Source organism: Arctopsyche grandis, chromosome 10 (assembly GCF_051622035.1).
Source record: "Arctopsyche grandis isolate Sample6627 chromosome 10, ASM5162203v2, whole genome shotgun sequence".
Lineage (NCBI taxonomy): Eukaryota > Metazoa > Arthropoda > Insecta > Trichoptera > Hydropsychidae > Arctopsyche > Arctopsyche grandis.
Genome location: NC_135364.1, coordinates 29,940,539 through 29,957,444, shown reverse-complemented (window position 1 = coordinate 29,957,444; position 16,906 = coordinate 29,940,539). Strand labels below are relative to the sequence as shown.

The 16,906-nt window shown below is 32.5% G+C and overlaps 1 protein-coding gene across 1 annotated transcript in view; it reads left to right on the top strand.

The window, feature by feature from the left end:
• LOC143917881 (uncharacterized) overlaps nt 1-16,906 on the top strand; it is a 94,486-nt gene that overhangs the window by 39,542 nt on the left and 38,038 nt on the right. The window contains exon 3 of the mRNA XM_077439495.1: nt 16,680-16,874. Within this exon, the coding sequence (XP_077295621.1) occupies nt 16,863-16,874 (12 nt within the window). The 5' untranslated portion in view covers nt 16,680-16,862. The remainder of the gene's footprint in view (nt 1-16,679; nt 16,875-16,906) is intronic.

Genomic DNA, 16,906 nt, shown 5'->3' with positions numbered 1-16,906 from the left:
AGCAATCCAACCTGTTCGAAATGATGAATGAATGTGTGTGTGTGCCCTAGGGGCTTCGCCCCCTGGGCCCCCGACGTCTTCAGCGGCCTGCGACGACGCTCGACGCCCCCCTCTCCCCCGCGTCTCGATTACTCAGCTGTAATTGGTTATTCATACTGGTTGATCGTCCGTCACAAACATACATATTTAGCGACAGTCGGTTTATATATATATTATAATTATATGGAGGAAGTCATAGAGTTGTGGATATAAAGCTTTTACATTCATATTGTTTGTGATCAAATTTTAGAGTTTTCAAATTATATTTAGACGATATTGCGAAATGATTACTCAACAAATTCCTAGTAGGTACTTAAATATTTCGAAGAAAATGTCTCGTGAGTAATGATACTGTTGTCGAAAATGATCGATGTGTGATTTGAAAGATCTTGAGACTTGAAATATTTCCGTGCTTCTTTTTGTATAGCTCAGAGTTTCCTTCTTTAACTAAGTATAAATATTTTTTCAGTAGCAACAGTTACATATTAAGTTTTAAATTAGAAATAATTAATTAATTAAAATAGGTTTTTTACAATTTTTCCCATTATTAAATTAGTGTATGATGACGAAATCTAACCTAATCGACAAAATAATTCCATAAGTGAAAATTTAATTTTACTCTTGCACGAATATGTATATATGTTACACCGAATCCGTGAAATTGTCTATTACACGCATTCGGCAAGAGAATTGCCGAATGCGTGAAAAATGCAAACATGTTGCCCAGTTCACGGATTCCGTAAATTCTTTGGCGAATGTGTATTCGCCAAGAATTTGTCTGCTCAAAGCATGGAGTCGGCAAATAGACGGCAGCTCTCCGGTGTTGTTTTTTAGAACTGGACAGCGTGGACAAGTGTCAAAGTGACAGCTGAATGAGGATGTTTAATTTAGTTTAATTCACATATTATTATGTATAATATGACTACATACATATGTTTCGATCATCTCATATGACTTATACATAAATTAATGCCATTTTTATACATTTTGATCAATATTTTAACATATGTACATATGTTGTCATATTATACATAATAATATGTAAATTAAACATCCTTATTCAGCTGTCACTTTGACACTTGGTTATAATATAACACGCTGTCCAGTTCACGCATTCGGCAAAGAATCTACGGAATCCGTGAACTGGGCAACGTGCTTGCATTTTTCACGCATTCGGCAATTCTCTTGCCGAATGCTCGTAATAGACAATTTCATGGATTCGGTGTAACATATACATACATACATATATACGTTTCAATCAATTGCAAAAATTGCACAAGCTGCCTATTTTACCGTTGACAAAAAAGCTATCGAGTTCTTATTACTGTGTAAGTATGTATTATGAACTAGTGGTTTTAGTCGGCTTTGCTCGGTATTTGTAATATAAACCGCTTAAACAAGGCTAATCTAATAGTAAGCAGTTTATTAAATGTATTTAATAGTTTTATTTTATTTTTATTTTTTTTATTAAATTTAACGTCACGAACCAAAACTTACATACATACATACATACAAAGTCTCTTTCGAAATTAGCGCAATACGTGTCGAGTATGTCCGTGGTGCTTTACTATCGACAAATTGATTGATTTTATTGAAGACATCGACGCGCGGTGAGATTCGAAACCCGCAACTCAATCATCGGATTTAGTTTCGACATTAGATTTGACACAGAGCGGAAGCGATGCGTTTCGGGGGAATGCGGTTTCGCGTGCAAGCAAGCGACCGGTCCAAGTCGATACGAACCGGTCAACCGGTTGGCTTCATCCGAAGAGCGAGGTATTATTATACATATATTGCTCATATGAATTCGCATTCGAGCATCAGTATTTACGTCGCGTCGCGTCGCGCTCGAGCTCGCGATGAACCGGCTTCTCTTCGGACGACGACCTTGGCCGGTACGTGTGCGCTCGCGTTCAAGTGCGCTCTTACCGCATTCAAGGACGTTATGCGCCGCTTTTCAATTTATTTTTCTCTTCCATCATCTTCCACCGATTCCTCATGCCATCCATTTTTATCCATGGACTGGAAAATATCTTGCAATTGTACCCCTATGTCTATCTATGTCTAGTGGTAACGATGGTGACTTATCGACATGACATTTTATAGAACTACATAATGTATGAATGGACCTTGTCCGCCAATGAGTTGGGCAAATTATCGCAGTGACATTCTCGTGACGATTTATCAATTGTAAATCTTTTGTTAACTACGGTCGCTAGACGGTCAATCATATTGACAAACAAGTACTTACTAAATCTTTCAAGGTGTCTAAATGCTATTGTATAATAAACAGACGCGTTATTTATTTATTTTTAATCCATACCAGGGAGGTCTAACAGGTAACCCCAATGCGCCTTCTTGGCCAGAAACATGGTATATTTGATACAAGTATTATTTATTATTTTTTTTTTATTTAACATACTTGGGGGAGGCGGCAAAGCCGATAGACCCAAGGGGTTTGATCAAACATATTTTAACAAATTATACATAGATGCAAATAAAATGAGAAAAATTAAAATACATTAAAAAAACAATATTAAAATAAAAATAAGAGAGCAAAAAAAAACAAATACGATTATGGGAAATTATGGTTTTAAAAAAAGTATGAAGCTTATTCTTAAAAATATTAACGTTATCAGAGGTTACTATATCTATCATTGGGAAGACTATTCCAAACTGAAACCACTATTTTTGAAAATAATGAATCTCTGATCAATTTATTAGATTTTTCTTTTTGGAGTCTAAGCGAGTGACCTCTGAGGTGAGTGTTTACGTTGAATGTAATAAGATTAGACATATGTATGAAAATCATAGGGATGTTACTCCTTCGAAATAAATACGTACATATAATATGTATGAAATTATAGTGGTTCGATGATTTTTCCGGTTTAGTTTTAGTCTCAAGTACATAGGTACATTCTCGAGTTTGACGATCCATCTCGCGTTATTTAACGGATGTTGAAATTGGATGAGAGTAAATTAATTGGAATCTAATCGAGATGTGCCGTATGATCAATATGCTCACTATACGACCGTTAACATAATTTTTTAGTTCAAATAAGCGTCAGTTGTTGACCTAAATCATTGCCCGCACAATGCGATTTTCTTTGACGTTAAATCCATTTTAGAAATTACACACACCTATGTATGAAATATTGTGACAACGGATTCAGTAACAAGTCCTTAATTATCTAATAGAAAATGTTTTATTTTACATACATCTGTTTACTTAAACATTTCGATTGAACTCACTTGTCATTTTTTTCGCATTTCTCCTATTTACAATGTACATACATATGTATGATATAATAGTTGATCTATTGCTTCATGCGAAATAGGATTTTTTCTCCTGAAAATTGATATATTCCACGACGACGACGTAACCGACGTCATAACAAAAACCGGTGAAAACGATCGGAAATATGAGGAGTTGCATGCGATGTGCATTATTATCGTCGATAGTTATTCAATACGGAGAAATCGCTGAAATTTTAATCGCCATCCTGAGTACATTAGGTTGATATGTACTTATAATTTTCTCTTTTATCGTAAAATTGTTAAGAGTTTCTCAATGTAATCGATTGACTAATGGCATATGTTGAATGTTACATGTCATCGTACAATGAAAAGTGTTGTGATTTTAATGGATAGGTATGTAAATCAATGTTGCGTGCGACATGATATCATATCTCTTTTTTTTCATTGTCAATTGATTGATTTAATTTGTTTTTTTCTTATTCTATTGTTCTGTGATTTTTTTTGTATCTCCGTATTATACATACTTAATTGCTTCATAGCATTGAATAAACCAAATTCGTATTTTATTTTTAAGTTCACTTTATCTGTATTTAATTGATAGTACGTTAATTTTATTTATATACATTCAGTAAGTAAGAAGCTATTGCGTAGAGACCGGAAGATTTTTACTCGGAAATCGAATATTATGTTATAAAATTTATTATTTCTATTACATGTAAAAAAAAATCAATCCGATTTACATAGTTAGCGGTTTGGGAGATAATTGAATTCAAAAACTTAAAAAAATAGGACACCTATAAGGGGAGGTACCATTTCCGGTCAACTTAAAAATTTGAAAAAATTCGTCGTGTTGATAAGAATTTCAGTAACCGATACTATGTTTCAGTTCGATAGGACTAACGGTGTACAAAAAATCCCCAAAAATAAACAGACACACACACACACATTTTTCTAGATCATTAAAACGTGACCAGTGATCGATTCTGAGTTCGAATCAGTCAAAATATCGAATTCTTCGAAAACTTCATCTATTGTTATTACGTACATAGATAAATTAATAATACCAATAGCATGTTCATACGTAAATCTTAACAGCATCAGCTATACAAATATTATACAAAATTTGAATCAAGCACCTCTCAATAAATATTGAATAACAATCCAAATTTGATCAGGATTTAAATTTTACATAGATTTATCCTCAGACAAATGTGTACACAATAGAAATAGCCACTTCCGCTTTAATGCGCATGAACATATAATTCTTCGGTTGTAAAAAAAAATAGATTAGCATAACTATTACTCCACAAAGAGCGCGCAAAACGAAAATCGTGTAAAGAAGATCTCGCCAAATTGGGTAATAACACTTGTGGCATACTATTATATACAATATGACAAATGTCATTTAACTTGTCAAATTACCGTCGGTACCTTTCTCTTCACTTATGACCAAAACAAAAAGTAACCATTTTCGTAGATTATCATCCATCATCCGACGTTGCATCTCGCATTTCCAAAAGTATTGCACAACCGCAGCAAAACCCTGCAGAAATGAGATATGCATGTACATATGTACTCGTATAATATACATTAACCAGGGCAGATTTAACATTCGAATCGTCGACAACCTTGTCGAGGAATTTATGGAATCTATACTTGACAGTCATGGCAACCCGTCTGTCTTCTGGATTGACAAAACTGTTACAAAGTTGCGCAATTTGAAAAACATGACACGTCATCGTTGTTGGCATTGTGATTAGTCAGTTTTCCGCACTTTGCCAACTTTCGACGCGTTTTTTTCCCCGAGGATGGCACAAAAAAAGTCGTATCGATCTGAATTGCATATCGCATGCATGTCGCTTGTGCAATTCTAATTTGCATGGACGTGCTTTCGTGTCGAAAGTAAAATGCATATTTTTACAGTCGATCGACCGCATCAAAATACATGCATATACATATATAATCTGGCGAGGGTCTTAATCGGGTTTGAAACATCGTGATATCGCAGTCATGCCGAGCGCATGAAATCGATGATATAATGTGATCAATTGGGAAACATTTTGGCGTTGCAATTTCGTTGAAAAATGTGCGCGTGTTCATGAGCTTAACGTGTTGAAAAATTGTCAACAATGTGACAATAGATTCAGCGTTAAATTGTGGAAAACTGTTTCAATTATTCGTATTGTTGAATGGAGCTGAAGTGATGGAAGATTGCGTATTATTTAGAACGGTTATGTTAACGGAAATATTATTAAATAACAAGCTTTACGAATATGACGAAGCTTGTTTTTTTTTTTTAAATAATGCGATTATCTGAAAATCGCATTTTATGTACAAGATAATTCTCAGGAACGAAATCGAGATATTTGCTTCTCGTAGGGTCTGTCGCAAGTGTCTATATGGCTACTACAAATTAGTTCTACTTTTTACTAATTTATTTTAAACTAGCTGTATTACCCGGCTTCGCTCGGTATTTGTAATATAAACCGCTTAAACATGACTAATCTAATAATAAACATTTTATAAAATTTATTTGAATACTTTTATTTTATATGGCTTCAATCATACTTAAATAATAGAAGGCAAAGAGTAAAAATTGATAAGGTGTTATCCTCTGAATTTGTAACACCTCATGGAGTGCCGCAAGGGTCCAAATTGGGACCCTTATTATTTATATTATATATAAACGATATTGTTAAGGTAATTAAGATGTGTAAAATACATTTGTTTGCAGATGATACATTGATATATATAATTGGAAAGAATGTTGATGTAATGTCTGAGATTTTAAATATAGAATTAAATTATGTGAATGACTGGTTGTGTGAAAATAAATTAAAGTTGAATGTGAATAAAACAAAAATGATGTGGTTGAATGGTAAAAATAAAAATATATTGAATGAAATTAGAATTGATGATAAGTCAATTGAAAAAGTTGAAAATATAAAATACTTAGGTGTATACATAGATTCAGGACTAAATTTTAAAATGCACGCTGACTATATAATAAAAAAAATGGCTAGAAAAGTTGGTGTATTATGTAGATTAAGAAATATTTTAAGTAAAAAAAGTAAAATTTTAGTGTTAAATTCAATTGTCTTGCCACATGTGGTTTATTGTGCCACTGTGCTTAATTTGTTTAGTGGCCAAGATTTAGAAAAAATGCAAAAAATACAGAATAAAGCTATGAGAGCTATTTTGAATGTGAGTAGATTTAAGAGTATTGGAAGTATGTTAGATGAATTAGGATGGATGAGTATTAGAATTAGTCTAAATATTAGTACATTGTCTTTTGTTTATAAGTTAGATCATAAGTTATTACCTAAGTATTTTGATGATTATATAATAAGGAATAGAGATAAACATAGTTTTTATACTAGAAATAAGGACAAACTAGTTGTAAGTAGAGTAAGAAAGAATAAGACGGCTGGGGGTGTTTTTCACAGGGGTGTGCTCATGTATAATGCCCTCCCTGAGTGCGTCAGGTCTGCTAAAAACATGGATGCATTCCTGCGAGGTGCGAAGAGACACCTCTGTGAGGGACAGTACATATAAGTTAATTATAAATTTTAGAGTTAAGTATAATAATTAAGATGTATTTTTTTTTTAAATTAGCTTGATAGCTAAAATATATATAAATAAAATAAATATAAAATATATATAAATTTATTTGAATACTCATTTGTTTTTTTGTTAAATTGACTGTCACGAACAAACTAACATATATAGTAAGTCTCTTATAAAAAAATATGTGTACACCCCCGGGGTCTGCGCCCCCTAGGGTTTCGCCCTCGGCGTCTGCGCCCCCTAGGGGCGAAGCCATAGGGCTTCGCTCTCGGTACCCGCGCCCCAGGGAACTTCGAATCCTTTGTGTCGAAAAAAAAGCGAAGTATTTGTTCGATGACGTCAGAACAATAGACTGTCGACTATTAATTAAATTGACGAAAAATACGTACATACATACGAACAAACTTTAGTGTTTTATATGTTAGACTAGCGGCTTTTACCCGGCGTTGCTCGGAACTCTGTGAAGATAGTATCTTCACAGATCGCTTAAAGTGTATCTTCAAGATACACTTTAAGCGATTGTATAGTATTTATAGGTATAAAAGAATTGTAAAATAAATAGATACGTTTGTGTGAAGTTGCTTGAACTTTTAGTCGATTGTAGATTAGTAATTATCAGTTGTAAGGGGTTGATTTAAACAATGACATTAACAACTCAAATAGTCGTGTGTGTAGATTTTGGTTACTCAATGAAGTAGTTTCTTCAGTTAATTTTTTTTTCTGAAAATACATGATGAGTCATCATGTCTTTTCAGAAAAATTTTCATTTCAAACAATTTCCCATCTCTGGTTTCGTACTTATGAATCCGAATTCACATATTATACATACAATAATGTTTGCTGATGAAAGGTTGTCGTTCGCTAATCGAGCGCGGTAGAAGGTTTTGCGTTTGCGTTCTCTCGACACTGTTTTACATTTTAATTGAAATTACGCAACTCACAATTATTGTTGTTGTGTGAAACGCGTGTTTTCCGTGTTCAGATGATTCCAGTGCACCTTTTACTCTATATTCCTACCATTTACTTACTGCTTCGTGACTGTCAACAGCTCTGACGCTACATAGCTGCTTTTATATTTGTGTTTGGTGAAGCGTGCAACATTAATTTAAAATTTAGAGCAAGATTAATTTTAAATTTAGAGCGAGATTAATCTTTGCACTCGAATTCTAACGCTGAAGTATGTAGTATGTCTGTTAGTAATAATCGAGAAGACAATGTGCTATTGGATGTACATATATGTATAGTTCTGCAGACATATGCGCTAATGGAATTACGTAGATATACAATAATAGCAATAATTATCATATTAATTTAGCAGTTATTTACGAGTTGGTCGTTTCTGTGTTGGTTTAAAATCTTTAAGATAAAAGTGCTGAACCAACTCAGCTGCATATGTCGAAATATGTACAAAATATGAACGAATATCTGAACGAAATGTGTACATATTTATTACTGTTTTTCATCCTCAATTTCAATTCTACGAGCTACTTTCTCATGATCACAACACTTTATCTACTGATAATTCATATATATGTACATATGTATGTTACAGTGAAACTGTTATTGTCAGTGAAATTAAAATTTCACTTACTTAAGTAGTAACTACGGATATAAAAATAGATTTTGAAACTCGAATTACAAAGTACTACCAACCCTAACAGCTCTTAAATAAATAAAACCAAGCCTAACTTAACCTAACTTAACCTAACCTTAAAAAGTGTTGGCTGCTAAGATCAGCTTTCAATAACTCGTCTTTTGTAAAGGCTTTCCGGTTCCTTAATGTGATAGATAAACATTTGGACCTGTTCAATTGTCACGTCGGTGAGCTGATCAATTTAATGAGATTCAACCAACTTGTCGAAATTCTAAAAGGCCTTATGTAGGGTATTGAAACTATTTTCAATAATATTTTATTTGTTTATGAACTGGTCTTCACCCATTATTAAATCTCAAAGCCACCGCTAAGTGATGTACCTTTTTTTGTTGTTCAAAGAAATATACGCCTATTCCTTTTAAAATTTTGAATATACACATTTATTTTGATCTTTCATAGAAATTTGAAATACATAATTGTTTTGAGGAAAACAAAAATTAGTGAAAGAAAATAGTTGATCGAGTAAAACAGCCGCTTTTCGGTTTTTTGAAAAATGGTCAAAAAGCCGATTTTTCGGTTTCGGTTTAAACCGACTTGAAAGCCCTATATGTATGTACATACATACATACATACATCAATATATGACCGACCTAGTATAATATGTACATAAAGCGATGGTGAAATCTAACGTAGGTACATGTGTAGTTTTCGCATCGATAAATATTCAGCTGAAAGTAGTAGCAACCGCAGGGCAACAAATAAAACCTTAAATTAATTCCTTACGAGGCGATTGATTCACTGGTCAGTAAATCAGTTGACGCAACAAACAAACCAAGCAAGCAAGCAGCCGAGTTATCAATTGCACGCTCTTTCACCAACATGGCATCGGCAGCCAACTCACGCACTCCATTTTATGTACAATTGGAGCTCTTTCAGCCGAATTTGTCGACGTTTCGCAACCGATTCGTGATACAAATCTTGATTGCGGATAACGAGATACATAGATTTATGCGGATTTCTCGGGATATTTCACTTTGCAAATCCGCGTCACGTTCGCAACCACTTCGTATTGTTTGCACTCGACGATGAGCCAGATCTGATGATGCAATCGGATCTTCAAATTTCACCCGTGCCGATTTTACCAATCGGAACTCAAAGCTTTTTACGATTTTTTCCATTAATTAATTTCGCTATTGCGCGATTTTCCATTTCAACGTGGCAAGTAGTTAACCTTCTAAATATTAAACTGAAAATATATTCAACGTGAGCTTGGTGAGAATCTGGAAAACGAAAGCCTCAAACACACCCTCCCTTCCAATCTGCGCTTATGTAGCTCATACATTTTTTTACATACTTAAAACATTTGAATGCTGATCAACGCCGATCGGCGTTGTTTTTATAGTATGTAAAAAAAAAAATAAGAATACTACCCGCTAAGCCTTTCCAGGTAGCATTGAAAAAAATGCATTGAACATGGGTCGTGTAAATCCGTGTAAATGTTTATAAAGATTGGAATTTCTGAATTTATAACCATAGAAAAATTACCCGATGGAAATCCCTAACTGCCGAGTATTTTAGATTATGGATTGGCATTTAGAATGTGAGCTTTACATTTTAACAACAATGAAGAAGAACTAGTTTTGAAAAAATATATTCAGTAATCGACTTACTTTATTTATTTTATATTGTTGCAAGATATATAAGAGAGTCTAAACGGGCTTTCAACAGAAAAGACGTCAGCACTCAAAGGGTTAACTATCAACCTGTATATTTTCCCATATAAACGAAATAAAAACTGTCCCATGCAACGTTTGACAAAATATACAAAAATCAATAATTAAAATAGAACTGATGATTAAAATTTTTCTTAGTAATGAGCAATTTATCTAATTTTATTCGACATCATATTCCCATAAACAGAGTCGAGAGATTTGTATCTCGTAGTATGTTTCTGCGATAAAATTTTGTATTCAGAGACTTTTCAGAAATGAAAATTTCGGCAGACCTGATAAAAATCTCAGTAAATAGGCAGTTGGTGCAAAACCCTTTATCTGCTTCTTTGAATATAGCCAGACTATTCTCTATATAGTACGGAATAACTTGACTGTGTATTATAAAAAATTGAGAACCCGTGTGAAAATACATAATATGTATATCAGATTATATACATATGCAGATAAGTACGTCGACAAATATTTTTCGATTGCCGAGTCTCATTTGCACTGGAACCGTTTTTATTTACAGCAACCCGTTTGTTGTTAATCTCTTCGCGAAAGTGAATTTCAACCATCGGTAGTTATACTTTATTATGTACATACATACATATAGAAGTATGTGTTGGATGTACATATATATTCGCTCGTGTTATTTGTACTGTTATATTCGCGATTGAATTAAATTGTTTTCGCAGCGAGTGAACGTGCAATTTCAAGATATTGTATGCGAGATGATGCTGATAGGAATTGAAGCATTTCGCGATGAAAACCGCAAGTTCTTAAGACTTGGAATATATGAATTAAATCAAACGGTCTGTCGAATGGCTGAAAATTTCCTCTTGTGAATAAATCGACTTTAGTGCGGTTGAATCTTAATGACAGGCTCTTACTTTCTCCAGTATAAATATTTATTGGGTGCTTTTTTCAGTAGATTGGTGAATTTACAGCTCTGAAAGTCTGCATGTTATTTAATTGTAGAAAGTTAATTGTTTTTGTCATATATTGTATCAGGCAGGTTCGACTAGATACATACATATTAGACTATATTTTATTTCACTTCGAGCGAAATGTATATACATACATACATACATATATATATATTGGAAGTTGAACCAATGGGAATCGAGATTTAGAATTCGCCTATTGCAAAAATGATTGGAATCAAATTGATAACAATAAATTTTATCTTCGTAAAATAGGATAATCTTCTACATATAGATCTTTCATTTGGCGAAGTCTTATCTATTAATAACTTGTTTATGTATTAGAAAAGTACAATAAATGAAAAAAAAACATTTAAGAAATTAAAGACAACATAATTTTTTGATTTCTTAAATAATCTTAGTAATTAATTAATGAATTATGGTTTTTATTATGTTATTTTATTTTATTTTTATTTTATTAATTGAAAAATCAACAGACAGGATGTACAGAGATATAAAAAAAAGAGGCATAAAAAAAACAAAAAGTAAATAAATAATATATGTAACATCCGAGTCCAATAATAGATTTTTACAAAAATGAAAAAGATAAATATAAGGAAAACAAATTAAAAAGTAAAGAATAAAGGCATGACAAAATATGTAGTACATTGCATAATTAAACTATAGTATTAAAATATTTGGAAAAGGTTATAAGATAGAATATAAGAAGAAATTGAAATTTACAAATATAAAAAACAAATGAAAAAGGTAAATACAAAATAAACAAATGAAAAGGAAAAGAATGAAAGCTATAATATGATTAAATAGCACATTACATAAATAAACTAAAGTATAAAAATAATGGAAATATTGAAAAAATAGAATAGGAGAAAAAATGAATCAATCGGTCAAGATTCTCTTGATGTTAGACCTGAATTGATGTAGGGAAATACCAAACAGATCAACCTCATTCAGCTCTCCGTTAAACATACGATAAACGCGCTGCAGATAAAAATATTTTTGGGAATTAGTATTGAAAGGATCAAGTGAAAAGAGTGCAACGCGTCTAGAGTATCGAACTGGGATTCTGAAATTAACCTTATTCAGTAAATCAGAACAATCAAGAAAACCATTTATGAGCTTAAAGAAGAATATAGCATCAGAATGTCGTCGCCTGACAGAAAGATTGTTAAAAGAAAGGATTTTTAAAATGTCGGAAACAGTAGAATGGGTATAGGTAGGAAAAAGGTAGCGTAAGGATTTAATAAATTTAAGTTGAACTTTCTCAATACAATTAATATGGGATAAATAAAAAGGTGACCAGATAATTGAGGCAAATTCAAGGTGAGACCTTACAAAGGAAAAATAAAGTAATTTTAGTACATAAGGATCATTAAAGGGTTTTGTTGAGCGGAGTAGGAATCCAAGAGATTTAAATGCTTTGTTGGTAATAAAAGAAATATGTTCAGAGAAATCTAGTTTATTATTGAGTATTACACCAAGATCCTTAATAGAAGATGACGTGTTAAGGATTGAATGATTTAATTGATATTGATTAGTAATAATTGACTTATTTCTAGTGAAATTTATGCTTACATGTGTACAATGAAATAAAAGTGAACAATATTTACTGTTGGTTAACAATGTTTGTTTTATCGGTATACAATTTACACGCCTCCAATAACATATGTACATAAGTTAATAATATAGATAAGATTTCGTGAAATAAAAAACTCATGCATATGTACGAATTCATAATTTAATACAAACAGTCAAATAATATATATATATATATATATATATATATATATATATATATATATATATATATATATATATATATATATATATATATATATATCTTTTAATATATATATATATATATATATATATATATATATATATATATATATATATCTTTTAATAGATATTCTACGTCTCAGATTTTGATCCAAAATGTATGTAACTCTAGACATCGAACAAAAGTCCGAAGCTTCTTATAATATGTAATCATGTATTTTTATTATTTAGCCTTAGATGCTTTGATGAAACATCTTATAATAATATGAAATTTAGCGAAAAATGGATAAATAATTTTGTAATTTCCATTTACATACATTTCAAATTGCACTTTATGTAATGAAATATTTGTTTATCGAAGAATTATCCTAAATTTCACTTTTTTTTATATTCTTACACTATGAACTTACATACATATACAAAACATATTATATTTTGTAATATTCCATTGTTGCTTTTTATTGTCATTTTTCAATATTGTTTCGTGATCTTTAGAACGAATAGTCGTATACATATGTATGTATACAAACATACGTATATGTATGTATTATATGATACATACCTACGTATGAAAATAAATATAATATATACCTATATTTGTAACCATTGTACATTTTTTGCGAACAAAGGAAAAGGTTATCGGTTTTTGATCATAAATTTTATTTTGCAACGAATTGCTCGTCCGATTTTATTATTTATATATTTTATTTTGACGTTTTTTACGAAGCATCTTTAAATCGTAGCGGGGTAAAAAAACCGAAGCAAACGTTGGCGTTGTCTATATTTAAAGTGCAAATTTTCGCGAAATCCGGTGACCACACTTTCGCTATCGCTCAACAAAAAATCATTAATTTTAAATTTATTCATATACGAGTTTTCGGATTGCTACCAAATCGTCGTGGATTGAAATTACTTTCAATTTCCGATAATTACTCGTTGAGCCAACCAGTCCGGTTTATTTTTCCGCAATTTACGTTGACAATAATAGTTTTGCGATGATAAAATTCGACCGGTTAATTTTTCCATCGCACTTTAACCCTTTCAAACCTACTGGCTACATTTAATCGTTATAATTGGCTATGGGCGTCGACTTTTCACAGCACGTTTCCAAGGAAACGCTTGCGATCTCATTATTTTTTTAAATGATGTTGCCCAACATCATTTATCATCGGATATCGTGATTTTAAGCAGTTAAAAAAGCGTAAACTTTTGATTGATATTCGTGCACAATTTCAACACGTTTAATGCGCCGATACTATTACTATTACGTATTTCACCTTGACGGTAGAATTTTCGATAACGTTTTTATTTTACGTGTGCAGTGTGTCTAATTTTTGATCGTAAAATTTGAAATATTAACACATTCCCGCCGTCGTTTATGGACGCCGACCGGGGTCGGCATTATCGTCCGAAACCGGTCGCTCTCCGCGGGCCACGATTTCGATTTCATCCAATTTCAAAGTCACCGTTATGTTTCGTCTCAAGTTCGTGGCCCCAACGCGTCCACCGATGCGACCATTGACGCCCACCTAATCGGACAGGTCGTTAACACGCTAAATGCCGCACGCACGTCTTTGCCGATTCACACGACCCCAAATCCGCGATTTATCGTCATCGACAACTCTCATTATCTATGATTATTTAAGCTCCATATATACATATGCTTGGCATAACGAGGAAATATAGGAAACGGAATACGTGGATGAGAAGTACGACAAGAGTAGTGGATATAGTGAATAGAGTGAAGACATTGAAATGGCAATTTTTTGATTTTTAAATGCTTTTTATTATTACGAAATTATATTCACAATACATCTTATATATATTTTAATAACTACTGATCTACTGATCATTTTCTATTTTACAATTTAATTTAATTCGGTTAGTAATCATAGTATTATATTATTCTGATGTTAATGTACAGCATAATAGGAAAAAGAGCTCAAAACCTATTTACAATTCTTATCAATGCTCATAATACATCTAATACATAATATTAATTAAATACTCTCTAAAGTCGATGACCTAAAGCAGATAGTGTAGGTAATCTGTGTGTTATACCTGAAGGGTATAGACATTTTGTTGTAATCACCGGGACTCTTCACAAGTGTGTTAGTATGGTTATTAGTGATTCTGTCATAGAATCTACTGGTTAGTTTGTTAGTAATGTCTGTAACAAACGGAATATTATGCAAATGAGAGAATGCAAAAGAAGATGGGTAGACGAAATAAGGAAGATGTGTGGAGTTAGATGGATGTGAGTTGCACAAAATAGAGACGAGTGTAAGGGCTGGACCGCACCGCTCAACTCGCGAACAACTTGGTTGAGGGCTACCAGACCAATGCATGCAGGTAGATGGGACATGCCACACCCGTCAACTTGCTTGTCGCACACATTTCCATACATTTTTTCGTGTCGCGCAACTTGTCGGCCGACAAAGTTGCACGGTGCGGCCCGGCCCTAAGGGCGAAAACATACAGCGATGAACGGTACACGTGTGCATGGCTCCTCGCCGTGGGTGGTCTCCTACATTTCTTCAAATATGAGATACCAATGTGAGTTATCGATCACTGTCAAGCAAGGATAAATATATACAAGCAAATTTTTTTCGCACGTTTAAAATCCACGTGCCACATTCAACGCCGTGTGATTTCGCCCTAAGCGTGTTGGAGAGGTCTTCATCCGGTAATGGTTTTTGCGAGCTGTAGATGATGATCATGATATCTCTCCGAATTTCAATTCAATTAAAAACACGATGTGTGTAAGCATCTGGTAATAATTTAATATTTTAATAATTGAAAAAGTTTATGTATGAATTTTCTTTGATATGACTTATGAACGAAATTTAAGAAATATATAATTAAATTGGAAAAAGCGTTCACATCTTGGAATAAATTACATCAGGTGAATGTAAGCTATGTTTTTGAGCTTTTCCATTACCTTTCTAAGTATGTACATATGTATTTTAAGTGACATCAAAAAACTCTGAAACATCAACAGATATTGCTCCAGACTTGTTTAATGACGCAACTTATGGCAGATGGCTTCAACAGCAATTGGTTCCTTTTTTTATTTTTACACAGTGTTGTGACAGGTTAAAATTATTATTTTTTTATTTATTGAAAAATCAACGACCCCCAGATGTAGAAAAAATAAAGAATAAATATTACAAAAAAACATCTGAGCCCAATTATAAATTTTTACAAAATACATGTACATTCATATGTATGTAGTACATACAGACAAAAACATTATTAAATTATTATGTACTAGTGTTTTTACCCGGCTTCGCTCGGTATATTTGTAAACCGCGTCAACATGTTGAATCTAATAGTAAACATTTTATTAAATTTATTTGAATAGTTTTATTGTATTTAAATTTATTAGAATACTCATTTGTTTTTTTTTATTAAATTGACTGTCACGAACAAACAATCATATGTATATAGTAAGTCCCTTATAAAAAAATATATGTACACCCTCCGGGGTCTACACCCCTAGGGCTCCGCCCTCGGCGCCTACGCCCCTGGGAACTTAGCATCCTTTGAATCGGAAAAAAGCGAATTATTTGTTCGATGACGTCAGAACAATTGATTGTCGACTATTAATTAAATTGACGAAAAATACATAGATACATACATACAAACATACATACGAACAAACTTTAGTGTATTATATGTAAGATGTATTGTTAACATAATTTTGTAAAAATAAAAAGCATTTAAAAAGTCAAATTTATTATTATTACTTTTTTTTAATCAATTTTGTTTTTTTTTTTTCAGTACATCGTATTCGTTTCGAAGATGAACAGATCTGACGACTCTTGAGAGATTCACGGATACATCCAATTTAAGCGTTCGCCCCAATGATGCAAATGCCCCTCAACTAGTGTACAGTGATTAGTGTTGGTGTTTTTGTTTCATCCATTTTTTTTGTCCAAAAGAGGTGTAAACTTGGCCGACCTGATGATTCTTCATGTGAGTATAATTCGTATATTATAATTTTAAGT